Below are 26,362 nucleotides of genomic sequence, written 5' to 3'. Positions count from 1 at the left end.
ATCATTTTGAGGCAGGAAATCAAACAACGATTCAAGAACTCCACAATGTGCACAGATAAGGCGCTTCCAATTTAGCTAAAGTTTCTTTGTATTCGTGAAGCGGCGTCTCAGTGTTCCACAGGAAACTTTTACTGCTCAGTTCTTGAGCTAAGTGCAACGCACCATTCAATCAGTCGTCGGCGGAACAGCCAACCAAATTGTTTCAGCGCCATTTGCTCGATACCAGATCTTTCTTTCATTGCTCTTCTATCAGCACTTGATGCGCGGCATAATGACTCATTTAAGCCACAAACAGGCACAGAAACTCATTAAGGGTCTCCTTAAAGTGGTGAAGGGAAAGCTATGCTTCACATTTTCCTGAGTGAGGTGAGGAATTAATTACATGCCAAAGAAAAGACGGGTGTATAAACAGAGGTACAATGCCAACTTCATCCTTGCCAGCGAGAGAAGGCGGCTGCCAAGTGAAGACCATTAAGGTCAACGAGGGGGAGATTAAATGACTGCTTCAACATATGGGGACGACTTCCTGTCTGAGATTTTAGGTTAATATGTTAAGAGGTATTTCAATCAAGAGAGATTTGGATACATGCTTTAGCGAGTACCAGGAGGCAACAAATACACATCCATCAAACACACAAAAGATGAAGTTGGAATTTATAAGAGGTGGTTCGAGATTGTAGGAGGGTTTTTGAAGTTTCAAGGTTTTTTGCTCGTTCTGAATCACAATGAAGAAGCTCTTGAGAAGCCATACAAGTCAGTGACAAAATAAATAAATAAATCAAGATGAAAAAAACTCAATGACCACAAAATTGAAATCAATTCAAAATGATCTCATTCCTAACGAGTTCATTACAAGCAAATAAACACAAAATAACCTCCTTGGGAGAGTTAATAACATTTTATATTTATTGCATAAACACTTCATCAACTTATTTTATACCGAGAGAAGTTGATCTTTTGGACAAGATTCATGTCACATTGGTCACTGCAGTACAAATAAAAGTGAAATTTAAGGTCTTTTTTGTGGCCTGTCAGATGCGGGTGGCTCGAAATGAAAGTAGATTATTGTTCATGACAATAAATTGACTTGTCAGTGTTTAAGACAAGATCAGGAACAAAGACTGTGGATGTCAACAATCATACAGAGACATCCAAAAAATAATTTTCAATGAAGGAAAACCAACATAGAGATAATTAAGAAAAATTGATCCTAAAAGGACTTCTAAACAATTTTGGCCCTTTGTGTGATTGTGTTTGACACCAGTGATCTAGAACATTAATACTTTTGCTAACACAATCACATAGTAAGAAAGTTATGATTAAAGAAATTCAGGTTAATTCTATTGTTGTTGATGTTGAAATTCAGGCCAATAAAACAGAAGCTTTACGGCATTCTTAAATTATTTTAACCAAACACTAATAGATGCGAAACCGGTAATAAAAACGTAACCAAGCTTTTGGTTCTTTCGCCTTCATCCATGTCGACACCAGGGAAATGTCCTCCGGCTCTTCGCCGAAAACCAAGATTTAGACGAATCAGAAGAAAAGGACGTGCTCTGATTTGAAGAGGGTAAGAAAGCAGAAGGCAGCAAATGATCGCATGCTCGTCTGGATGGCCCCACCGAGCTCCCATATGTCGGGCAGATGCCACGCTTGGCGAATGCTGGACCACGGACACTGGGCTGAGGCAGAGTTCTGAAGAAATTCGCTGCTTCGCCGAGAAAACACACTGGGAAGCTCAAGGAGAATTAAATCGGAGTCTTTAGCCCTTCTATTTTTAAATAAAAACAAACACAATCTGACCTCTTCATTGACACTGAAGGCGTATGTTCATGCAAATACACATTATCAAATAATGCAACTACTACGGCCTTACTTAGAAAGAGATCTATTATCCTGATGTGAATTTATATTACTAAAAACAAGCATGAGTTGCAGTCAGTTTATTCATTTAAAAGAAACCAGCAACAGTACCATAAACAGACTAGATTTCATTAAAAAATAATAGCAAGTCGACCTGTTATGCTACATATCAAATTAACCAATGATGAAACCAGACCTCAGAAGGTAAAGGAGAAATGTTTTCTATTCTGTAAAAATTACTTAAATAGTTGTTGTTTTTTATTATTAAATCTCATTTCTGTTTGCAACAGTAACTAATCAAAAACATACTTTAAATTTAAAAAAAAAACAAAAAAAACATGTTCTTACTCTGAAAGTTTTTCGACAAACTGTACTTTCAAGTGAGTGACATCCCACTCATTTAAACTAGTAAAATAAAGCAAAAGAAAAGGTTTTCTAGGGTGAAATCTGCTCACTTAACGGAAGATGATTCCGCGAGCATGTGCCGTGTTTTGTAAGATGAACGACAGGTGGTGTGGATCTGGTGTTTTGGCTCGAATGGTTGCGTCTGGCTGCCTGTGAATCTGTCCACCTTTCAAACGCAGAAGAGAGAGAGTGTGTGTGTGTGTGTGTGTTTCCTGACACTGACCAGTATGCTGGGCCCAGGTGGCGTTTTTGGAGAGCACAACGTGAAAGTGATGGATCTGTGTGAACGCTAACACAGCAGCTGTCTGACAGGTTGTGCATGATCTGGTGCGTAGGTGAGCCGACACTTTTTCTGATTTTCACAGCAAACCAGGGAACAGCGAGTCAAAGTTCCAGCTCTGGTTCTGCTCGGACACGGCAGACGCTCGAGTGTCAATAAACATCAGTCGGTCGAGCGAGAACACAGTTGCCCGCTAACCTCATCTATGCCACGTTGATCAGAAGCAGTCGAAAACGGGAACAAAAAAAAAAAAAACTAAAAAGTCCCTTTTTATTTAGTCTGGCTCAGTCCTCCTTACACAATTTCATTCTGTTAGGGTCTGCTGCCTCATTCCAACTCCACTGAAAGCAGACAAGTCGGCACACGACAGGTTGTTGTCGGATCATTTGCTGGAACATAATGGCTTCTGTGTCTAACTTACTTTCAATTTAAGGAGCTACTGGGGTGTAGGTTTTAGTCTAAAGAGATGCTACATGGCAGTGCATGAATATTGCATCGCTAACAGTTAGGGTGCCAAGGTTTAAGGATCGTCTGCTCTAACGAGTGACTGCGCGAAGCAATTTGAGCCGGAAAGATTTGTTACAGGCGCACTACAACACACCAGAGAACCCAGCAGCATGCCATAGCAGCCGAGTGATAAAGAGGCAAGTGTGTACAAGTGAATTCATCATGATTACCACTTACCACTGCCCTAATCTCTCTATAGATGGATCACTTAGTGCTGGTGAAATTAACACGTGGGGGCGAGGACTTTGAAAGCATCGGTCATTCATATAAGATTTATTTTTTTGAGAGGCTTCAGGCTCAGCTGATCTACTAGACTCAACAACTTGTTGATGTTGCCGAGTTGATGTTTGACTACGGGCTTGAAATGCCTCAGAAATTCTGAGACAGTCTGATAAATTCTAATAATAATAATAATAATAATCTCTATTTATATAGCGCCTTTCTAGACCAGGGTCACAAAGCGCTTTGACAGCCATTCACACATACTGATGGGAGTAGGCTGCACCAGCTGGGATTGAACCTGCAACCTTTTTGGACTGCAGGCAACCACTCTACCATCTGAGCTATGACGCCTAAGAATCTGTTCATTTAATTACACTACATGTAGCTTTAAAATGTATATTTCAACGTTAAAATACGAAGAAGATGTTTGAGGCTCTATCTTGACTTTTTGGGTAAGAACTGAAAGATCAAGCTCAATGGGGTCTTTAGCTAAAACATTTACGATGATGTTTTGGCTGATGATTGATGGGAATTAAATGCAGCATGTGAGACTTGATAATTCAGCTTAAAGAACACATTGCGCACACAAACTGAACGTTAAATGAGCTAAAACAACTTAACCTGAATGAGAGAAAAACAATGTTGGTCATTAACGGATAAAAACTATAAAACACTACCTTGTACTCTTAAAAAGGGAACTCGAAATCGGACCAGATAAAGAGAATCTGAAATTAAAGAGGGACTTTCTTCCAACTGAGGAGAAATGAACACCCCAGTATCATAAAAGTTAGGTTTAGTTGAAAAACATTACTTTTAATATTAGATTAGATTGACTTTATTATAGGCCATGGTTCAGAATAGCAAGACTAATCGGTGGAAGTAAGATTTATTTCTCACTTTCATCTTTGTCCGCTAAAAGACACACATTGTGCAAGTGAACTTTAACTGTAATTGGGTGAGATTCAGTTATATATGAATCCTGAAATATGTTTCAGTTACAGCAACTCCTCTATACTCACTCCATCCAAGATAAACTGGGATTTCTCACTGTTGCTTAGTGATAAATGGAGAAAAACTGTCACAGCACATTAGACATGTCGGTTCATACTGTACAATGACGAGCATAACAGCATGTTCTCATAGTAGACAAGTACACATTCTTGTCCAACAGAAGCCAATGCACACTGTACAAGATCTCACTGTAAATAAAGAGGAAAATCCTGCGTGTAGGTTTACTTTCACAAATGTTTATCCTCAACCCAACCACTCCTGAAGAAGAGGTCTGAGTACTGCTATGTTGCTGGGTAACCTCTAATGATCTCCTGGGAGTTGAAGAGTAAAGGCCAGGGGTGTGCGTATCTATAAGAGTGTTTAGTGAAGAAGACATAGTCAACCAAAGTAATAAAAAACTTGCCTAGATGTTTGTGTGTTGTGGTCAACGAGAGGAAAAAAAAGCAGAAAATGTCCGTTAAAAGCCTTGATCTGCAAGTGTAAATTAGGTATTGAACCATTGGCGGTGAACGGTCATGCTATCACTCGCCTACAAAGTTCAGAGTCAGTGTGTGTGTTGGTTTGTGCCCTGTGGTGGTTTTGTGGGATGAGGAGGGGGGTCTTGATGGACTGTGACAGGCGTTGGAGTTGAACAGGGAGGGCAGCGACCTGAAAGCCAGTCAATTGGTGTGCCGGATACAGCTAAAAGCCATTTATAGATGAGCCGGTGGAGGGTGCTCAGGTGGGGGGTGTAGGGACTGGGGACATGATCCACAGTGGCAGCGACCATCGGGGGCTTGAAGCCTCTCTTCGGACACAGGAAACCTTTAACAAATGCCCGTTTGACACAGGGAGGCTTTCATGTCTCGTTATTAACAATTTATTCATTGTAGTTTTGATTTTTGATCGATTTGACATCTACCGGAGAAGGTATAAAAAGGTGAAGAGCAAACACTGCAGTTCATTGAGTGTCCACTTGAGGCTGGCTACAGAATGACACAGATATTAACTGAATCTTGCCAAAATAATCTTCACAACTTTACAACTTTCCCAGCTAGCGCCCCGTCTAGAGCTTCATAAGATTGACACACAAAGTAAGGGCCTTGGTTGGACTACAGGGACAACCCTGGGAACCAAAAGCTGACAGAACTTTTCCTGAGAGGCCACAAGGTAATTAAAGCGATTCAAAGACTCATCCACAGATTTCACTCATCCAGCAAAGAGCTTTATACAAGTTTTCCCTCTGGTTTTGATTTATTTTTTTGCTGACAGATGGACAGCGCAGCAAAAAAGAACTTTAATAAAGACACTTCAGGCATCTGCTCTTGTGACGACACCTATTCAGAGGGGATGCATCAGAAACAAGATCGATACAGCGCTTTGTTGTTGTTGTTGATTGATAATAATTAAAGTGGAGAGAGAGTAACAAGGTTCTGGGTTTGTATAATTAACTTGTAATTAGCAAAGCAGGGAATATTAGCTCGTAACACTAATGAACTTTTCGATGCTACAATTGATGTCTGTTGGTTTGTACAGAACAGCCAAAGTCTGATGCAGTCTCTGGTTGTTGATGGACAACACTGCTGTTAACAAATGCACACAATTTGAATTCAGCCACATATGCAGTGTTCAAGAACAAATCAGTTTATTCAGAGAAAAGTGCTCCAAAAGATAAAGCAAATCACACTACGGATGGGCAGAATTTATTCATGTCGTTTTTTTTTGTTACGGTCACAAAATGTATTTGCATCCGCTGACATGTTTGCATTCCTACCGTCTGGTGGTTTCACAAATTCATATATGCAATAAAGTTCCCCGCTGGAGTCGACCCGATTGAAAGTTTTGACCTATTTTCCATCACTCATGCCTGTGGCCTTATTTAGAGATGATGTTTTTTCGCAAAGTTACAACCCGCTGAAATTATTGGCAGCCTTGATATTATGTATGTGTGCAAACATTTCCCCTACTCCGTCGGAGGACGCATCAGTATCTTTGAAAGTTTCTAAATAAGTGCAGACGATCCCAAAAGACCGCCGGCGCTTTGATGCCGTTGGCTCATGTGTGTTACTATGTTTGCAACAGAAAGTCTATTAAAGAATAGTCTAGAGAAAAAAAAAGATTGTGGATTATTCATCTTGTTACGACAATGAACTGTTGCTGACTTTTCTTTTTCCACTCTTATTGGAAGTCTTGTTATTATTCTTGACATCCAAACTACCTTTTTGTCTTGGTCACTTCTTTATAGGTCACTATATCAAGATGAACATTAATCTACTTATTTTGCAGCAAACCATCTGGTGGGCCACATAAAATGTTTGTTTTTTAACATTAAATTGCTTTCAATGATGCTGGTATAGAATTGTTCTTAGCTCTACTAGTTTCACCTCTAAATGACCTTGAAACTTACATTTTGTAATACTTATTTTTGCTTCCGTTTAAAAAAAGGGTATGAGAAATGTTTAATAAAGTGTGCATGTCTTTAGATTAAATAAGTTATGCAATTTATTGCAGAGAACGGCATTTTAAATCTGATTACAAGGGCAACACCGGCTATGATCCGAACACCTTTCCACTCTAATACCTGGGGATTATTGTTCAGTGGGAGACAAAATGCAAATTACCCCAATCGGAGAACTAAATGAGCAGCCTGCCCGTGGCTGCCTGAATGAAATGCTTACGGCGAGTTTGTGTGACACGGGGGGGCAAAGGTTAGACAACAGGCAAAGACGAGGGAGGGTTCGCTAGCGAGTGTTAGAAAAAGTAATTATGACAAGTCAGATTATGTGAAAGTGACATGGAGGAGGTGAGGAAAAGGAGGAATAACAGAGTTCAGGGGTGAGTAAACAGGCTATTAGTGATGGGAGGGAGCAGAGAAATGGAGTAAAGAGAGCAGGGCAAGAGAGGGAATTATGGAAAAAAGGATGCTCAACAATAAGTGCACGGTTATAGACAGCTAGGAAATGCAAGAGAGGACTACAAAGTAGCATTTAGACGCAAGTGAGTAAAATGTTCTGATGCAGACATTCTGCCATTAGGGATTCCTGCTCAGTAGAGGTACAGAAATACTTCATTTAACTTTTTATTTTATTTAATCAAGTTATTTTCATGCACTAAAACTAAGGACTTATTCAAAAAACATTTTTTACTTTTAGTTGGGTATGTTTTGTTTTTCAGTCAATTTAAAATTAGATTGAATGAGTCAACAATGGAAGTAGTTTCTGACGAATGAAGGAAATGAGAACATGGCTAAAGTCACACAAATGGTTTGTATACACCGATATTTTTTAGAAATAGTATTTGTTTTTAATAAAAACATTTGATGGGAGTGTCATTTTTAATACACGAAAATGGCACTCACACCTTAAAAAGTAGCAAATGAATTATCCTATATTATGGTTTTAATATACTGTATATTAAATATATATATAAAATATTTAAATCAAAAAAAGGCTGCCCGTTAATTTTCATCAACACTTTTTTACAGTGCACAATTGCTAAGAAAGCCCAGAGAATAGTTTAGTTTCACTGCGAGCCGTTACAAAAGTGATACCAAATAAATCATCTATTTACTGTAGCAACTGCATCAAAACACAACATTATGCGTGTGATAAAGCATCACCAAAGCTGGAAACACAGAAGGCAGAAGACAACACATGACACAGCAGATGTTTGACAGATTAACGTCATGCAATAAAATAAATGTGCCAATTGAAAAAAAATATGAAAAAAAGAGTGAGCAAACAGAGTATGTTATTATTACACGAGTGTCTGTATGAAACAGGTGTTTTTTTATTTATTGTTATTTCAGGCAAGTGTTGAATCATCGAAGAGGCCTTCTTAGAGGCTGTAGATGTCAGAGATGGTTCGCAAGCCCAGTGAAAGTGTCTTATAAGAAAAAAATAGAGAAAAAAAAGAACCTAAAATGAGGTGACATGTTAATGCTCAACATACCCTTTTCTTAATGAAGATACAGTGAATATTAGTTTATCAAACAGGTTAGTTTATGTACAGGAAGCAGGAATGTAAAAGGGTATTCTCTTTTCATCAATTGAGGCTCAACCTGGCCAAAATATACTATTCCAAAATATATCTGTGTTTGTTCCCTTCCAAGTGTTTTCTTTCAGTTTTTCTGTTCATGGGAGTTTTCCATATTGTTAGTCTGTTATCTTAGCACAAACACTGGTATCTTCATAAATCATAATATCAATCAGAACAATAATCTTCTTTGATTTTGAGCGGACCATCAAGCAGGCCACATTAAATGACTTGGTGTGGCAAATGTGGACATGAGTTTAAGTAAAACTGATAAAAACCCATCTCCAAGTTCCCTCAATTAAAGAGACCCTGATTATCATGGTAGCGCTGACATACAAACAGCTTAAATGCTAAGCATCTTAGAGAGAGGTCATGTGCAGATGATTTCGGCAAGACAAAGTTATCTGTGTTAAGCAGGGATGCCAGCGTCAGGTCACTGACCAGAAGTCAAAAATCCAGGTAATAAAAGTCGGGAAAAGGCTCCAATACAAGTTTTGCTTGTGTAATATTTATTATATATTGACTTTGGCGGTTAAGGCTTAGAGGCTTTTTGTATTACCTTCTATTCACGGATACAATCACTTTTCACATCTTTTTTTTTTAAATGGATCGCTTATACTCTACTCTTCAATACCCGACATGAGCTGCTCGTATAGAGTCCATAGATGACAGACAATTGTTGGATTTTAATCATAAATGCACATGAAAAGTGTTTCAAGTCCTTACTGGACAAATCTCCCCCCCTGCCCATTAAAACAGCCTTCACTCTCAGGGCAATTCCATCATCAAGACTCATCTTTAGAGCGCAGATAACAATGATCTGATTCAATCCCCTCCATGGCAGAATGGAGAACGAGGCCAGAGAGGAGCAGATACAAAGGACACAAAGTTACGTGAAGGCTGCTGAAGAAATGGGCTCTGGGAGGAGTGGAAGAGAAAACGGCCGGGTTGGCGACATAATAGGAGCTCAAGGGATAATTGTATATAAAAAAAAATGGAAGGATGAGAAGTGGAACAGATTGGGAGGTCAGAGAAAGGTTGAATCATGCGAGGTTTTGGACACTAGATGGCTTTTGTGTTACTGTACTTTCATCGAGGCCATGAGTCTGGGAGACAAACTGCAGCAGATTAAAACCTAATCTGCTACAATATTTTCAAAATACACCATTTTAATAAAAGGCAAGCGATGCAACTGTGAGAAATTATGAACTACAGAAAAAACTAAATACAGTCTGCAATTCCATCATAAAATGCAATTATGAAAATGTGTTTTACGCACCAAGAAGGTGCATACCTCTGTCAAGAAGCTAATTTCATCGTCAAATGACATTAAAGCGATGACAACAAATGGTCAAAATAAAAGTAGATTTTTTTTTGTGTGTGTATATATTTGTCGTTTTTGCCAGTTCTGAATTAAAAAAAACCCATAAAAGTTGTATTCAATACTTAACAATACTACTTAATAATAAAGGTATTTCAATAATACTTTAAATAATGTTAAAAGGAGATGGACATTAAAAAACGATTAGTAGTTTTAAGAATCAATGCGTCACAACACTATGCTGTTTAGAGGTTTAATTCAAATGAAAGGTGATCATTTTCCTTGGTAGTAAGAACACTCGACATGGAAAAAACCTGCCTCTGTAGCTTCATTTTCTTTCATGTTTAGGTTTGCATGAATGGTTGACATACCTATACATACATAATCAAACGTGATATAGCCTTGTAACGGTAAGATTCGTCACAGAGAGCACAACCGTTTCCGAGGCTGATCGTGGTGTGGGTGGGAGAGTTTCCATCATCGTCTCTTCTCTGTTGGATCTATTACCAGGAGATTACATTACCATCTACTGGCCACTCTTTGGAGGTCAGAGGTCAGAGGCACATTGATGCAGACGCTCTTATTTACTGACAATGAGGCTTGAAGTGCTTTTATATCGGTGCTGTTTTGTTTCTCTCGAGTGCCAATGACGTGCTTTCAGGAGTCCGACTGTCGCTAATTTAGATGAATTTATTTTTGCGGTGCGTTTATGAACAATTACATCCCTGTGTACATATTTCTCTGCTACTTTGTGTGATTAATTTCTTTTAAAAAATGGAAGCGTGGGTAATATTGAGGGTTTGTGCAGTGGCAGTAATTGCAGCTCGACTAAATAACCTCCATTTTTCTTTATCTTCATGTACAGAACAGCTTTGAGTCTACAGGGAGAATTACCATAATGAGGAAAGTAAATGAGCGATGCCGCGCGGTTTGACAAAATGGCTGCCATTTGAGGCAAATTACAGAGGTGTGTATATGAATATTGTGGAATGGGAATGTCAAGTACAGGCTGACATTTGTCTTTTTTACTGCAGTGTTGGCGTGATTAGAGGTTTGTACTCAATATCCAAAGAAAGTCAATGTGAATAAAACCACATTTTTAATCCAATATAACTAGTCAGAAATGTGTCTGGATAAAATGTAAATTGGTTAAAACTTTTTAACATAAAAAAAACAAAATGTTGTGATGTAAAATATTTTATGAAAGAACAGAATCAAAGTAATCATTTAATTGATGCACTATAGTCAGTTTATATTGAGTACATGTTTTTCTTATTCGAATATTATTCACCCAAACATCCTTTTTCTAGATGTTTTAAAAGATGGACCAAGCACTAGTATGAATGATAGAAAAGTTTACCTCACAAACAAATGTGACCAACATAGTGTCATAGTTTGAGATCAGGTCTGAAAATTCAACTTATCTTCTACTTTATCTTATTAGGATCAATCAACAATGTTTGGTTTTAAAAAAGGCCTTTCAACGTGTCAATATCATAGTAGCTTCACTTACGTTTCTGAATAAGGATCTCACTCCAAGAGTGAATCAGGATCTTAGAAGCTCCTTAAATGGAGGATTTTGAGTTTATGCGAGTTTGATTAAACTTCATATTTGTATTTGATTAAAAGTTAAAAACAGGCTGAGCAGAGGTCCCTCTATGCCGATCAGGTCATTGATAATTACAGTGTAGCCGAGTTGCTCTACAGGCTACCATTAGATCTGGAGTGATTTTATGACTTCATGACCAAATGAAAAAAAACCCTCTCTTGATCTAGAGTATCATAAAAAAATTAATCTTTTTTGGTCGTTTACGATAATTAACATCATTAAAATTAAATCTCCATATCAATCACTAATCCTGCGTGTAGCTTCTCTTTTTATCGGCCAATTCGGTTGTGAGTCGGGCCGTTCAAAACATATTTTCACGTCTTATATTTAACAGTATTTATAATTATCATTTCATTGTCCTCTTAAAACTTTATTCCTTCTTGATAAAAATCAAGATGTCTGACATGTCTTGAACAAAAGCAACTCTGACTGAGCTTCTGGTAAACCTTCAAAACTGGCATCAAATGATTCTCTTCATCAGCCTGATGACAACCAGGACTCTTGCGTTCACTTACCATCTTCTGCAGGTGCTTCTCTTTACGGACCTCCACCATGACCATGCCCTCCTTCACAAGGCCCAGGCCGACATCATCCTTGGTGTCGCCAAACTGTATTGTGACATGTGGGCAGTTGGCGCCGGCGTACTCCACGTTCAACAGGCACTGGACGTTGTGGATGTCTCGCACGACACAGTCCACAACATCTGCACGGACGTCATCCTGGAAGAAAAGGAGGAGAATGAAGAGCGTTTAATTCACGAACCCGATCAATGTTCATTATTTCCCAGGCTTAAATGAAAGAAACAACATTTCAGATTCTTTTTTATAAAACAGGAAACCAGGGAAGTAGTTTCAGCTGCCTTGTGACTTCCATTGTTCTCGCTCCTGCATTACCTTTTTTATCATCTTCTCAGAAGTGAAAGGCTGACATTTGATTGAACATAAGGTGCAGGAGAAGACAGAAGCTGCGAGGCAATCTTGACCCGATGCCCTTAAGTGAATGGGGCACAGTGGAAAGGAAAATAACATGCTGGATCTCCAAAAATCACGTGGAAACAACAAGGAAAAACAACAATAAAAAGTATTTCTTTCACAATCGTCTTTCCCTACTCCGCAACATCCATCTCTTTGCTTCTCTGCTTCTCGCCCATGGCCCTGTCTCCATGGCAACCCCCTTAGAGCTAGCTGCCCTTGGTGATGTGCAGGGCTGGTGAATACGTGCGAGACTGTGTGGGCCGGGGAGCTTGTTGAAGGTACAAAACTAAGGCCCTTTTCCCCCCCTGTCTCGGCTACCCCTCTGGTCAACTTGTCACGGGAGCTGCAGGGGACCTCAGGGCAAGAGAGCGATAAGACCGAACAAAGGAGAAAGAAACTGTTAGAAGAAGACGTATCTGAATGGAAAGGTACAAAGACGGAGAGGAAAGTGAAGAACACCGGGAAGCTTTAACAGGAAGGCAGATGACTGACGGGACCTTTAAACAATAGGAAGGCAAGGTCAGTGGATTTGAAGTGTGGCCCGGGGCACAAACAAACAGCCATTTATAAAAGTACCTATCAATCAGATGGAAGAGTAAGAAATATATATACATGTACAGGAAGAATGATAGGTCTTAACATACGAACAGCAGGGCATGGGATTTGTACTAAGCTAGCAACGATATTTACTGTAAATTTCACTTTATACCATTCTTGGAAAAAATATAGTTTAAGGCAGAACGACGACATTTAACTGACTCCAACTACCAAAAATCCAATGATCTGTGAACGTCTTTAGTTGTGACATTGACAACATTATGTAAAAATGCTGGACAGTCAGAAATCGTAACTTAACTTTTATTTCAAACAAAACAAGCAAGTAACCATTAATAGCATTGATAATGAAGAATCAAATGAACAAAAATGTGTTTAGAAAAAGAGAATGTGTATATTTATATGTTAAAACCCAAATCCGTTCTTGAAAAATGTATAGTGCAACGGCAACAGAGTAGATTTTCTGTTTTGGTTTTTGCAATTTTCTCGTCATGTGAAAATGTTAAATATTATAGATTAAAGCGAGAATACCACGATGGGACTCACTGTAAAAGTCGTCCATCTTTTTGCTAAAAAAGACAAAATAAAGAGCATTTATATTTACAATGAGATGTTATATATAGGATTTTAACAGTTTTGATCGTTTCAAATACATTTTCAAACATTATTAATAAACAAAAGTTCCTAAAATGGTCTCTGCAAAAAAAAGCCAACCATTTGTTTGCCACTGCTCAAGAAAGAAAAAAACAAGACTTGATAGTATTTAAATTATTACCGGTAGTGGTTGTAGTTATTGTTTGATTGGTTGGGTTTTCAAATAAGCAGCTCATATGATCCCATTTACTTTACAAGTTAATATAAGATCTCTGTGTTCTACTTTCTTTAATTAGCTGACCAGGCTTAATGAGCTAGTGGAGAGGTGTCCAGGAGTTCAGGCAGTGAAGAGTTCAACACAACTATAATCAAAGTGGGTTAGCGCTAAATATATACATATATATATATAAAACCAGCGAGCCACTGCAGTGGAATGAGCAGACGCTGCATCAGCACAGGACAAGGACATCCATGGCATGACGTTTCTCACTGTGCGGGACATTCCGTATGACAATGAATGGAAGCGGAAGGATGGTGTCCCGCTGGCAGGGGTTTGTCAGGGGAGAGAAGAGGAACTGTGAACCCACATAATTTGAGAAGGAAATGTCTATCAGTGAGGGGCTTGAAGAGACAAGCCGAGCGTCGTACAGTTCCTGTTTGCAGCAACGCTGGAAACATCACGCAGGGTGACACGGATAAATGCTCCACATAAAGTGAGACTATCCAAGGGGAACAAATACAGGGTGTGAGAATTAAAACAAAAGCAGGGCAGATGCAGCAGGACAATAACTGTCTGGACGGCTGCACTGGAGAAGTAGATTTACAAGCTTTATTCTAGATGCTTATACTTACTTAAGATTTTGCTGATTGATTTCTTATTTTAATAAGAAGTATTAAGATTAATTAACCTATATTCCAATTAATTAAGTAAGTAAGTAATTTTTATTTGTATAGCGCTTTTCCAGACCAGGGTCACAAAGCGCTTTAACAATCAAAACAATATTCAATAAAGTATATACTTTAAAGGGCAAGATAAAACTGATAACACAACAGGAGTTCTAGAAAAATCAAGGAAAAGCCTGAACAAATAAAAATGTCTTAAGGAAACGTTCGCACTTAATTTTTACAGTATATTTGTTTCCCTAATCCATAAATAAAAGATACGGTATTGGTCTGATTGAATGGTTTCAACTCAACTTTTTCATCATCATTGCACTATTGCGGGTTACAAATTTCATTCAACTCTCCAATCCTTATTTGGAAGCCTCATCTGGCAATTGTTCACGGTGTTCGCAAACAATGAATTGACTTCAATTTTGGTCCAATTTTTCGGTTTAAAACTCATTGGCAGACCACATAAAATGATTTGGTAGGCCAGAATAAATCAAAACAAGGAACAGTTCAACAAAATCTTACTAAAAAAAACTGTGTCACAAGGGAAACATAAACTCAAGACAACTGCCAAAGAGAAGCTCTGCATCTTATCAAGATTAAGGAGAACAAATGTGCTTTAAGCAGACGCACACTTGATGACACACAGGATGAGGCGGCATCTGCCAATCAGGCATTAAGCAAATGAAAAACGGGATCCGGAGAAACTACTCCGGATGCTGCGGGCTCAGGATGCTTCAAATCAGTAGACCCCTGGTCGGTCACCAGAGATTGATTAAACACACTCTAAATAAAAACAAGATTATCACTAGAGGGGAAATAAAAACACACACATTAAGGGCTCTTTGGCAGCATGTCCGGAACATTGGAAGATCATAAAAGGTACTCAAGTGTACTTGTGGTCTGGAAAGTGTCCATTAAAGAACAATTCTTGCTCGGGTTTCAATTACTGTGTGCTGTAACAACTTTATAAATCAGAGAACGTCATGCTCCTTCGCCTTCACAGCATCGCTCTCATTTCTATTCTTTTGAAATTAAAGATAGCAGATTTATAACCTGCAACACTCAAACACTTTCAAAGTCAGATGAGAGGTGAAGGACTCCTCCTTGAGTCGCACCCTTATCACGGTGGAGTTTGAGAGTGACTACAGGACGGTACTGAAGTATGGGACCTCGAAACAAAATGAAGAACACCTGGAGAGCTCAGTGGTGATTCAGGTGAGACTCAAAGTAGAATAACGGCTCCTCCACATTGATAGAAGCCAGTTGACGTGGCTAGGAGGGATGTAGCGATACACTCCTCTCACCATACGATATATTCAATTTACTTGCATCAATTTCTGAGCAAATTAAGGAGACACTGAGTTTAAGTGACCTCTTGTGATAATTCCATTCTCTTTTGGTTAAATAAATAAAAATAAAAGTGCAAAATATGCCCAAACATCAGCATTAAAAATAACAAGAGCTGTATGTTTACTCTCCCCTCGTACTCAGTCATCGCGGGTATCTCACGGGATGACATTGTTTATTTAGCTGCAGAGGATGTAAGGACTTCTACCATCCAACAACAAGAAATTAAGTTGAAAGCCAAAAAGGAACAAATGCCGTTGAAATATAAACCATAAAACAGCAAGGAAAAAGTAAAATGATTTGAGACCCCCAAAAGTATATTATAAAAAGGAGAAAAAAAGCAATACAGTGCTGATGAATATCTAAACAGTATCTTGAATTTTTTTTATAGGGACATGATTTGACCCCTCGTAGCTTGAGCACCTTTTAGGCTGCCTCGTGGACCTCTGGAGGGAGACCTCGGGGGCAGACCAAGGATGCATTTGACTGGTATTCTATCAGAAAAGCTGGAAGAGGTTTCTAGAGATAGGAAAGTGAGTGTCTCTCTGCTCTGGCTATAAGCCCAGTGACCCGACCTCGGATGGAGGCGTTTTTAAGGTGAAGGACTCCGTGAACGGAAGGAGTCAGAATGCAAGGTGAAGGTTGGCATGAGATGTCTTTTTATGAAACACTTATTCACTCTAATTGGATTGGACAGCTTATTTAAGAGTCTGGGTGCAGTGTGTCAAGTCAAATAATGGAATTGAGTGAACATGCAATTTCTTTTCAAAATAAAAATGATTTAAAAAGTCATAAGTTATCCATAGGTTTGCCTCATTCTGCGATGGAGCATCGCACTTCCCTCGTTCCTCAGCGACACAATAAAAAGCCTGGCTATAGAGAGAAAACAAAGAAAGAAAAAGAGCATGAACTTACATCCTGGGGCACCTGGATGTAGGCAAAGGCGTACTCAGTGGCCTGCGCTGGAAGGTTCCTGGTGCTGAACGCTGGTGGGATGGCTGCCAGATGTGTGCTGGAGACCACCTCTTTCTGAAAGAGAGAAAAGACACGAGTTTAATACATTGAATAAATTGATTCAGAGCTTTAGGTTTGATGCTTAAAAACGGATTCAAAATACATCAAACCTGATATACAAGTTGAAAACGCTTATCATGGATGAAGCAAGACAACAAAAAACGTACTACGAATAAATAAACGACTGCCTTATTTATTGTTAATAATCATTATTTGGGGTGTAATATAGTCATGCTAGGCAAGATGTTAATAAGGGATTAATTATAGAAAAAACTATTGATTTCCTGCCATTCCTGCAGAATCGCCTAGACAGGTGCACGATAGAAGTGAACACTACAAGCCGTCAAGAGTGATTGACAGCGAGAGTCAATCACGCTATGGTTCTTTTTTGAAATTGAGGGTTTGTGTTCGTGGTCCCAGCAGACGAGCTACTGTAGCTCAATTAGACGGGGGAAAAAAAAAAGTAATCCAGACTTGAAGTCAAGGTTCCTCGTACTTAGGCACGACTGTAACCTTCATTACCCATGATTCCGTCCCTGTTTATTGACCACAGCAGACTGAGTTGGTTGCACTTCAGGATCATTATGTTGACTTGAACAAATCTTAATCATTGAGATTTCAAAGTGCTTCAGACAAATGTTTTAGTCAAGGATGTGAACCTCGGCATTAACATTAGTTTCAAAATCAATATAACCAATTATTTATACTGTCAATTATGTTTTTAACGCACACCTCTTGTCTTTATCACATCTATTTACTTTCATCTGATATTCTAGGTCTTTTCCAACTGTATTATTTAACATAAATATATTGTAAATTATAGAACTGAATGTTTGATTGGCATATTGTACCAATAATGTTTACGTAATGACTTAAATCAAGTAATGGTTCTCACATGGTTGACTTTAAGCCAACATTGAGAACGTAGGGTCTATCTAACCTTGTGAAACACAAGAAGAAGGAGGAGAGATGTTTTGAATTGTATTTTAATGATTAATCCATGTGAGCAAGCATGAAAGACACATCTGCTTCCTGTTGCTTGCAGCAGATTAACAAAAAAAAGAAAAAAGATAATGAAGACATGATACTCAAGTGGCTTCATGAAAAGAAGAAAAATATCTAAAAGAAATAGTTCCTGATGGCAAAGTTAACTTTTTAAAACTCAAGACTTTTCAGACTTTAACACAGTCATTTATCATGAATCAAACTCAAGCGAAGGCCAAGTGTGTCTGTCACTCTGTGAAGGCTTTATAATCCATCCACCGCTTCAATTCAATACTTCGATGACGATGACAGAACAAGAAGGACATTTTGTCGTTAAAGGCTGTGATTCGCTGTAAGTGTGACATGATGGTTTATGATGTCATGTTGCTAGATATGAGTCATCTTTTCGAAAGCTTTCATTGGCTGTTAAAATTGGCTGTAAAAGCTAGATAAAAATAGACATTTGGTGAAAATGGGAATAAGATTGACCTTTAAATCAATAAGCCAAACCCTAAATCTAATGATATCAATATTCTTTTTTTCTATTTTAATATTTCAACTCAATTACTTATTAATAAAGGTAAAATGGTGCAACTTTTAATAATGTCTGGGATTACTGACCGGCCTGTAAAGGCAGTGTTAGTTGGCTTTAATATCTTCCACAAAACCGTGAACAGCAATGGAGAAGAAAACAATAACCCTAACCCACCTTAGGATACTTGAGGAATAGCTTTTACTGTAGTAGGATAAACTGTTTGGGGAAATCCAAAGAAAATATCACAAATGTTCTTAGAATTTGGCAAATACTAGTAACTCTTTGCAATATGTAGGAATATGGCTCCATAAATCCACATTTTTTGGGTGTAACACTCATAAATAATTGATCAGAGTGCATCATATATCATCATCTATATCTACAGGGGTCCTACAGATCTCTTCTTGGGCTCAAAATATCTGCCATGAACTGCTCAGTGTCTGAGCAAAGTCCAGAGCTAAATCGTCCAACAAGGCATTATAATTATTATTGCGTTAACAGGCTGATTTTCTTCATCTCATTCCAAGGCAGGTTTTAAACTAAATGGAGCTCTATAACTCAAATATTAAGAAAGTTAATGCCTTTTCAAGTCCTTCTTTGCATTCACCATTTAACATTCATTCTTCAGCAAGTTGCCCCGCAAGTGAGGATTGACAAAACTATAAAAGGGTCAACATGATCTCCAAAGGGATCAATAAAGTTCCATCCATCCATCCATCTATATATATATACAGGATACGTCATTTGAAAAATAGCCCAATAATGAAAGGATCTTGCTTGGATGGAAAAGATTATCTGGTTTCTGGCACACGACATGAAGCAGCCAATCGTCCGTGGTGTTACAAGCCGACATGTTTGTAGCAATACGTTAACATCTTAATTGGGATCACAAAGCCATTGTTATCCATGGCAGATCTCAGAGATCAAAGTATGTTTTATGTGTACATTAACAAAGAACTGCCTCACAGCTCGTTTAGTATGTTCAGTGGCCTGTTAAGTCTAGACTGAAATTTCAAGATTCGCTGAACACAAGCTAAACTTCAAAAGAAGAAGCTTTGAACATTAGCCTCTGTTTTCCATAGATTTAAATGGTGCACAATCTCTACCTAAGGCAAGCGCTGATATCGTGAGCAAAAACACAAAAATAAAGAGTCAGAAAGACCAGAAACTTCTACTAGGTGGATATCAGCATTATTTTTCATGGGCGACAGGTCATCCTGTGAGAATCACACTTTCAGCAACATGCCAGGATTCATTGTGTCTGCCAGCTAAAGTGGGGGGTCAGTCACACGAGAATCTACTCCGCTGCATCATGGGAAATCTCCCGCAGGGCCCACGTTTGCTTCATGAGCCACTTGGTGATGCAAGTGCAACTGCACATGGTCGCACGCAAAGATGTGTGGCCTCCGTCATCACGGGATAAAAGCAACAAGAAGCCACAAGCAGTTAAGAATGCTAGTGGAGTTGAAACGTTTTTGAAAATAAACAGGGTTTAGAAAAATGTTTAAACAATATCTGTGCAAAAAAAACCCCTCTCACTATAGATTTGAAAGGATCCCATGTTTAGTTATTCGCAATTTAAATCAAAACATTTGCAAAATATCCATTTTAAATTAAACTGTAAAAACATGTGTGCACCAGATAATAAAGTTCCCGTCATATCGAAAATATATTACAACGTAATAACGGGATTTAAAAAAATTATAAAATCAATATTGACTCATCGCCGAAACCATAAAGTGCATCTTTCCATTGCAAAAATCAAAATGTGCATGCCACTTGTGTGCGGTTGGCTATTGAGTGATAGTTGAGGGTAACAACGGTAACTATAGCAACACAAAATGAAAAAAAAATTGTAAAATAATTCTCCATATAATATGCACATGTGATTGTCTGCCTGTCTGAGCTCACTTGACATCAATATCTCACCTCCTCACCATAACAAAGCATAACTAAAAAGCCAAATTGTTTGTTGGCAGTGATTTTAAAAGACTTCATTGGAGAGGCTACAAGTGCCTTGAACAATGGCAATCTGCATTTTTGACTCGCCGCATTTTTTGGCTACAGAAATTTACTTTAGTTCACTCGTTTTGATGTACAAGACTTTGTTCCCATCTCGTATATGCATTCAATATATATATATTGGCTATACAAATAATATTGGCATTTAAATAAAATGATTGGCTGCAAAAAAATAATTCAAATATCTATATTTAAGTCAAAGTTGCGTTGTTTTTACATACAGTACTAATGGAGGGAATCGTCTTGAACAAACAATGTCACCTTGAAGAGAATTCGGAAAATTAATCTAAATCTTCCATGTCAACTTCGATTTTCTATTCCTATATATTTTCTTCAAACCAATATCTTTATTTTTAATTCCAATACTCTTTTTTTCAGCCATGTTTTAATGCCAATGGCACTATTCCAAATATATATATTTGAGATGGTAATATCAATGCTGGTCTGGATCTGGGAGATTTAAAGTAAAACAAAATTGTCACATAAAATATGTGTTTGTGCAGTCAAAATAACAAAGCAGAGCTTTCAGATGTGAACACGATTTTTTCTTCTTTTTTTTTAAGCTTGATCTGAGTAGTAGTGAGTTACTCACGTTGCCATAGTCGATGTAGAAGACATGGACTCTTGCCGGTGACTCAACTTTCTCCACTCTGGCTCTGTACCTGCAGCAGAGGAGAAAGAGAACAGGGGGAGGGGAGAAGCAGATGAAGAGAGAGGGCACAAGAGGAAAAACATATGAGTAAATGATTCCAAGCTTATTTCCCCGGGGAGGAGGTGTTGGAGGATGTGTCTGCCGTGATCAGGGGACGAGAGTGGGAGATGGTGAGGAGGCTGGGGGAATCAGGCGAGGACAGCCTGGATCCGGCAGGACAAGGCAGAGCAGCAGAAATTGTACAGAGCCCCCTGTGCAATAAAGTGAAGCCCTAAACCAAAGTTTGCCTAAAATAAAGTCATTAAGTCGGAGATAATAAATAAAAAAAAGTGTGGACGAAGAGGACGTTATTATTATAATGGTTCACAACTAGTGAACTCAAGGATGACTCTGCACAAAACTAACTAAAATAGAGCCTTAGGTTCCCTTTTCATTAATTGGAAACGTTTGTTTTGTAGAACTAATATCAGACACATTTGTAAGTATTCTCCCTAGTTAGTTGGTGGGACTTGATGGAAATTGATACCAGTTAGCAGAGCTGAATGCAGTCGTGTTCTGCACTGCTTTTGCTGGATGCATAACTTTGATTATAGAAAATATGATATTTTCCCCCAACAATATTGAACTAATAATACCATTTTGAAATATGCATGTTTAAAACCAGTAACTCGAAAGTATCTTTGAAAAAAAAAACGTTATTCAAGCTCCATCTCCCAAATGTTTTCAGTAAATTAGTTTTAAATTAATTTTTGTGACCCACTGGGTGAGGAACGCTACTCTTGAGTTATTGAAATAATTAACAAAAATCAAGCATTTAAGCAAAGAAATAAATATGAAAGAGAAAGATCAAGTAAAGACGCACTGGCACAGAACCAAGGACACCGGCACAAAGCCAAATAATGAGCACCGAACGAAGAAAAAAAAAAAAAGAAAAGAAAGAAATATAGACAGAAGTTTAAACAGAATAAATGATTAACAGGGACACAAAGTGTGAGTGACTGATGAGCTCTTTCCTTTATCCTCCCTGACTATGTAGCGAGGGGTTTTGAAAGAACACATTTTTAATTAGTCTTCTTATGAAACACAACTTTTCACAGGATCGTAGAATATAATTTGTGTAACAACGTGGGCATGAACCAGCATTACTTTCTTTTTTTTTTTTTCAAACATTGGCCCTATAGGGTGATGGGGAAAAAAAAATGGAACAGATGCTCAATTTGCCAAAAGCTTAAAGAAAAGTTGTGATATCGTACTACAAAATTAAAACTTTAAATTAATGTACATTGATCCCGAAGCTGTTTCTTGTTTTGTGAAAGTAAAGTATCTTGAGAAACGACAACGTACCATTCTCCGTCACCAAACTTGGCTATACAGTAATCTCCCCTGCGGCCAGAATAAGATCCTTCCACTGGTGGCTGGGCAGCGATCTCCGCCCTCATGGTCTCCATCAGAGTCTCCAGCTGACCTCCTAAAAGAAAAACAAGATAAAAGACGGTCAAGCATTAAAACTCCCTCCAGTTAAGGACTATTCATAGCAGGTCTTATTAGTGTAGGAAACCACGTGTATTTACAGTGTATTCAATTCATTTACATAATCGGAGAATGTCAGCGAGCATCGACTTGGACCCGTCAAGTCTGCCATGTTCGGCCTGAGGGGTCCATTATATCATGCACTTCACCTATCATTATCACAAGACTCCAGGCAGGAATAAGGCAGCTGACATGGAAAATTTCACCAGATAAGTCAAAGCACTACAGAGTCAAAGAGGAAACCCAACTTAGGCACTTTTCTCAAGAGCGGAAATTGTTATTTCAAAAAATTCAATAATTTGAAAGTAAAAGCTGCAAAAAGTCGCATTTTGAATTAAAATGATTCCTTTTTTCAAAGATGATGTGCTCGCCAACTTGTCTTTAAACCTTTTTCACAGCAAGAGGGGAGGGAGGAAAGGTAGAATGTTAAAATGTTAACCATAAATAATTACCTCACCACTCAATATATTACATAAGTAGGTCATCTATCAGAATTATAAAGCCCTAGTGGTGAGGCAGAATACGGCAGTGCCTTACCAACTGACATTTCTCTGCACTTTGAGTGGTAGCCAGGAACAATTCTCTCACACATACATAACACAGGGTCATGCTGTATTACCAACGCTACTGTAAAGTTCATATTGGCGATATGCTGAGGAACAACATTGGATACACGTTGTGTGACACAGTATGTATTGGACAGAACAGTCAGATATGAGGCACAGACCTTCAGTGCCTCAGGCAGAATTTAAGCGTGATTTTCAAATACTTATTCTGTCATTTAAAAAAAAAAGAATCGTCCCGTTTGCTTGTGCTTCTGCCAACGCCTTTCCTAACAGCTCTTCCTCCTCCTCTCATAAATGTGACATCAGTTCCGTTTTCTTTTGTTGTCAGGTTACAACAGTGACTTTAAATTTACATACCAGCACCTACTGTAAAGTCAATGTAAGCATATTTTTATCTTTTTACGTTTCAATTTGCAGCCTCTGATATGGAAATTGCTATAAACATCGTTCAGCTCTAGGTAATAATAAAGTGTATTCCTTCTTTCCTAGTTTTGAAAAAAGATTGGCTTGCCAGCAGCAGAAGTGAAAGCCGTACAAGTGAATATTGAACCCTTCAAATATGTCTAAATCCAGACTACAGAACCACCAAAAATGTAGGCATACACCACTTTCCCAGCACTGCTCTGATTTGATTCCAAACAGCAGACATGTTACAAAACAGCTCTGTATCTCCCCACCTTTCCTTTTAATCTTTTCTACAAACATGAGGCGCGTTTTTACCAAGGGTCACTTGTGATCAGGAGCAGAGGCCTTATTTAGTCGTGATAAACACAGGAAAGTACAGGAGGGGATTTAGAACGAGACAGTTTGATTGTTGAGGGGGCCAGGGCAGCGTACAGTGCTTGTCCAAACACCTCGTCGGCCGCCCACTGCTCTGCCAACTGCTGATGAATGCAGTGAGGGGAATAGGAGAGCACACACAACATCAGACACGGCAGCAGCCGTTTTGTGGACTTTTTCGATATTAGAAAAAGAATAGTCAACTAAGCAGGCTGAAAAACAACAACACCTCCATTTATTATGGAGTTTCCTCCTAATCTTTTACGTAGTAGCTACACATTTAGGTTAGGATTAATGGAAAGACGACCACACGAGGGCTTTATTTCCTCACGTGCTCTAAATAGGCAGAACATTTCACATTATAATTAAACATTAAAATATTATGTATAAAATTATAAATATTCATACATCGGGGGTTAGTGGAGAATAATTAGCAAGTCCTTCTCCACAGGAACAGAAAATGCCAGCTTGGAATATTCTCAAGGTATAGAGCCGGGAAAAGTGCATTAATGTATAGCACACATTAATATTTGATTCAGAAGGCCACAGGTTGAAGTTATGAAACTGAAAATAAGATAATATTTATTGCATGATGAAATGATGCCTCTAGTGTAGTCTCAAATGTTTTGCTAATTAAAAAATATTTTAAAAAATTAAATTGTGGGTGAAAGCTACAATTTTGATCATGATATTTAGAAATGTAAAAGTTAGGGCAAACATGGGGAAAAAAACAGCCCAGGGTACCAAGTCCCGCCCCTCAATTTTTTCGGCCATTTCATCACTTTTTTTACTGCTAAATTTCCATTTTTATGTCAATTGTTTATCCACATCCAGGACATTAAACTTTTTTTTTCCAATCCTGCTTTCCATATTCACTCTATTATCTATTATGCTTTGTGTACTCATCTTATCTTTTTTTTCACAGATCAATTTACGCAGCGCAAGGATTAACACTAATGTATGTAATAGAATGATTTTACTGGTGTTAAGTGTCTGCTTGGCAAAGCTCTGTAGCCATGAAGAGAAAACTGCTTCTAAAAAGATGTCATGTCAACATTTCATCAGACTGATGGCAAAGCTGAACGCGGCCTTTGTTAATGGGAAAACAACGGCATAAATTTGAATTGTCAAAACATCTAAACAAGGGGTGGACAGCAAGAACCGAGAAATCAACACCGACCGTAATTGGTAAAGAAGGGAAACTAAAATAAGCCTTTAACACAGCATGCGAGCACTGAGAGACGAGATGCTTTCATCATTACTGTCATGCAAGTGTTGCAGCACATTATAGTTAAATGTCCAAATAAAAGCCGCTAAAGAAAACGTGGAAAATAACCCACAGCAGGCACTCAATTCTGTCGTGATGCGATGCTTGTGTAAAGCAAACAGTTTATATGGAGCTTCTTCTGTCTTTTACTGCCATTTGTTCATATAGCACAGCCGTTTATAAATCAAGCAGTTGAAAAATGGAGCATTTAGGCCCAAACATTGGGAAATCGATAAAGAAAGATAGAAGAAAACATTGGCGAGAAAAAAGCAAGGCGGTGAAGGAGACATGAGTCTGTTTCACAGGTTGGTCGTGATGATATTTGATTAAATTACAGCGAGCACGTCGCGAGCAGAGACAATCGGAGGATGAAAATGCCAATGAAAAAGAAAAAAGAAAAAAAAAGTGAATCATGTGCTCTTTTGCTACGGATCCCAAGGCTGTGCTAAATTCTATTAGGCTGTTTTACGAAAGCCATTAAACCACAGAAGGGTGAAAAATCGTAATAAGAGCGAGGCAGAGGCCAACAGAGGGAAGGAGGCTTATAAAAGCATTCTAATTCTGAAGCTTGTAAAAATGAAGGATAGAGACACAAAGTGCAGCGAGCCCAAAAACAGTACACAGAGGAAAAAGGTGATATAATGACAACCATTAGGCAGGCATTTATAAGTAAGTGGCACACATAATTTGAAAATTAACTTAGGTAAATATTAATTTCTTGGTTACACTCTCCAAGGAAAATACGCTTAATTATACGGTTAATGACACAATAGAATGAAAGAAAAGCAACGGATGTAAACAGAGATACACTAACATTAAAACAACTGATGAATGGATTTATTTAAGGTAGAATGACAACTGATAGTGTTATTACCCGAATCAGCCATTTTATTTAATCAGGTTCTGATTTAATTACAGAATTGATCAAATGATGGGCTTGAATAAATAATAATACTATTTATATATATTAGGCTGTCAATGACGGCAAGTATGTAATGGTTAAATTTCCATTCTTGGGGGTTTTATCCAAAAAATATTTTCTCTGTGGTCATGCTTCACCAAACACCCCATTACCAAAACTTCAAATTCCTTTTCTTGACATCAGTTTAACTGTTATTGGAATTCTCTCTCTATTGATCCTTAGCGTATCTTAAACACTGGCATGTTTTATATGTAATGCTGTCAAGTGAAAGTACTTTACAACTTTAGTTTGAGCCAACCTTGGGGCCACATAAAATCACTTGGTGGGCCAGATTTAGGCCCGGACCTTAGATTATTCTTTGTTAAAAAGAAAAATGATTAAAATCCATATAACGCATCCGTCTTTGACCAAAATGACCATAGATCAAGTTACACCAGATAGATCGACAGCCATTTGAGGAAGTACTATAGCATATATGGCGCCACATTGTAAGC

At 38.2% G+C, this 26,362-nt stretch overlaps 1 protein-coding gene across 1 annotated transcript in view; it reads right to left on the bottom strand.

Moving 5' to 3' along the window:
• The window catches only part of snd1 (staphylococcal nuclease and tudor domain containing 1), a 123,156-nt gene that overhangs the window by 5,646 nt on the left and 91,148 nt on the right, over nt 1-26,362 (bottom strand). The window contains exons 20-23 of the mRNA XM_087787301.1: nt 22,148-22,271; nt 20,744-20,813; nt 16,512-16,625; nt 11,748-11,951 (exon numbers count right to left, since the gene is read on the bottom strand). Of these exons, the coding sequence (XP_087643427.1) occupies nt 11,748-11,951; nt 16,512-16,625; nt 20,744-20,813; nt 22,148-22,271 (512 nt within the window). The remainder of the gene's footprint in view (nt 1-11,747; nt 11,952-16,511; nt 16,626-20,743; nt 20,814-22,147; nt 22,272-26,362) is intronic.

The sequence above is a fragment of the Callionymus lyra genome, chromosome 3 (assembly GCF_982586985.1).
Source record: "Callionymus lyra chromosome 3, fCalLyr1.hap1.1, whole genome shotgun sequence".
NCBI lineage: Eukaryota > Metazoa > Chordata > Actinopteri > Syngnathiformes > Callionymidae > Callionymus > Callionymus lyra.
Note: the sequence above shows the minus strand (reverse complement) of the source record. Positions and strands in the feature narration are given on the sequence as shown.